This window comes from Lucilia cuprina, chromosome 5 (genome assembly GCF_022045245.1).
Source record: "Lucilia cuprina isolate Lc7/37 chromosome 5, ASM2204524v1, whole genome shotgun sequence".
Classification (NCBI taxonomy): domain Eukaryota; kingdom Metazoa; phylum Arthropoda; class Insecta; order Diptera; family Calliphoridae; genus Lucilia; species Lucilia cuprina.
The window spans coordinates 43,608,106-43,610,227 of record NC_060953.1 but is presented as its reverse complement, the minus strand read 5'-3'; the positions used below and the strand labels follow the sequence as shown (position 1 = coordinate 43,610,227).

Below are 2,122 nucleotides of genomic sequence, written 5' to 3'. Positions count from 1 at the left end.
GTTCTGTTCTAGTTCTGTTCTAGTTCTGTTCTAGTTCTGTTCTAGTTCTGTTCTAGTTCTGTTCTAGTTCTAGTTCTAGTTCTGTTCTAGTTCTGTTCTAGTTCTAGTACTGTTCTAGTTCTGTTCTAATTCTGTTCTAGTTCTGTTCTAGTTATGTTCTAGTTATGTTCTAGTTCTGTTGTAGTTCTGTTCTAGTTCTGTTCTAGTTCTGTTCTAGTTCTGTTCTAGTTCTGTTCTAGTTCTGTTCTAGTTCTGTTCTAGGTCTGTTCTAGCTCTGTTCTAGCTCTGTTCCAGTTCTGTTCAAGTTCTGTTCTAGTTCTAGTTAAAGAAATTGTCTTGATTAGTTTTAAATGATGAAATTCAAGAAAAAGTCGAATTTTTAAGTTATACACCCTATTAAAGGACTATTAAAGGGGGTTTATTATTTAAGTGCAAAAATTTATAGGAAATTATTCAGAATCTGTGAAATTATTTTAGTTTTTTTAATTGCTATAAACTACTTAAATGGAGAATTATTATTAAGAGGACTTTTTTTTTTAATTTTATAAAATTTATAACAGTGTATTTAAATGATTACATTAGTCAAAATTGTTACAGGTAACAGCGGTAAACGTGAGTTTCTTTCTAATTAAAGAAAATTCTAAATTACTGTGCTTACATACAAAAAATATGTTTTGCAAATACTAGAGTTAAAGGTTGCACTGTGCAGTAAAAAAGTATTAAATAAAAAACCTACAAAACTTATTTGTTTTTGGAATAAAACAGATATTTTGTAAAAAAGAGCTTTTTAAATTCTGAATAATTTCTACTATTAACTAACAAAAAATAGAATAAAAAATTAAGAATAGAATATTGATTTTGTTTTGCAATATCAAAGAAAAGAAAATAACTAACTAAGAATGACAATAAATTAACAAATACTAACTAAATCATAAAATTAAATATATTATTTAATAAAATGATAATAAAATAATAAATCATAAACAAAACTAATTTATAAACGTAATACAAAAACTCAAACAATTATATAATTAAAAACCCCATTAAGTGTAAAAAGTATTTTATAATAAAGTAATATAAATAGCTAAAGATAAACAAGATAATTAACTAAAAACATACCTGATAACTTCTGATAATAGCTTGAACAGCTAAATGATCATCAATAGTTTTAGAGTCGGGAGCAGCACCGCTAACCATACCAGCATAAGCTGAAACGGGTAGAGTGTTGTATTGTTGAGGAGCTAGGTTTGGGGGACCACAGTAAGAGTTATTGCGGAAATAAGCATCCCAAGACTACAAAACCAAAGGAAATTAATACAAAAAATATTTCAAATCTATATTCTAAGTAAAACTTACTGTGTGCACAGAGGTGGGATCACGCAACCAATTATTGTACATTTCTTCTACATAAGAAGCTGTGGTACCATTTGCAAAAGGCTCGGCAGCAGCAGAGTTGTAACAACGTACAGCAGCAGCAGCCATAGCATTTTTAGCAATCTGTTTAATATTTTAAATTTATTAATTATTATAATTGTTTTTTCTTTTCAAATTTTCTGTAATTACCTTTTTGTTGGCTCCATTTAAAAGCCATGTTGCAAAATTTTTATGTGCTATTGGCGATAACGCCAAATTAAAGGCTGTATTAGCTCTATGCATTATGGCTTTGAATTTCTAACTGCAAGTACATAAAAAATAAAATTTAAGTTAGTTTTATTGTTGTAGACATTAAATTAAAACGAATTCAAGTACAATTTTATAACTTGAACGTCTGCTGTTGTGGCAAATTATTAAATATTTGTGTAAATAATGTTTTATTTATGTTTGTGTAATATTTAGTTAACATTTCATTGTTAGAGTAAAATTATAAAGAGTTATTTAATAAATAGTGTTTTTTTATTTGTTTAAATATCTCAATAAAGTTTTCTGTTGAAATGTTCACAAAAAAACTGTATGGACTTCTTAAATTAAAATAGTTCTGTTGTAGTTCTGTTTTAGTTCTGTTCTAGTTCTGATTTAGTTCTGTGCTAGTGCTGTTCTAGTTCTGTTCTAGTTCTGTTCTAGTTCTGTTCTAGTTCTGTTCTAGTTCTGTTCTAGTTCTGTTCTAGTTCTGTTCTAGTTCTGT

At 27.7% G+C, this 2,122-nt stretch overlaps 1 protein-coding gene across 1 annotated transcript; it reads right to left on the bottom strand.

Annotated features, from left to right (window-relative positions):
* Positions 1 to 1,092: 1,092 nt before the first annotated feature.
* On the bottom strand, positions 1,093 to 1,697 carry LOC111687386 (2-oxoglutarate dehydrogenase, mitochondrial-like). The gene is made up of 3 exons (XM_023449820.2): positions 1,564 to 1,697; positions 1,357 to 1,497; positions 1,093 to 1,293 (listed from the first exon to the last, which is right to left on the bottom strand). Exons 1-3 carry the CDS (start codon positions 1,654 to 1,656, stop codon positions 1,108 to 1,110), a joined length of 420 nt encoding a protein of 139 aa, XP_023305588.2. The 5' UTR covers positions 1,657 to 1,697; the 3' UTR covers positions 1,093 to 1,107.
* Positions 1,698 to 2,122: the final 425 nt, after the last annotated feature.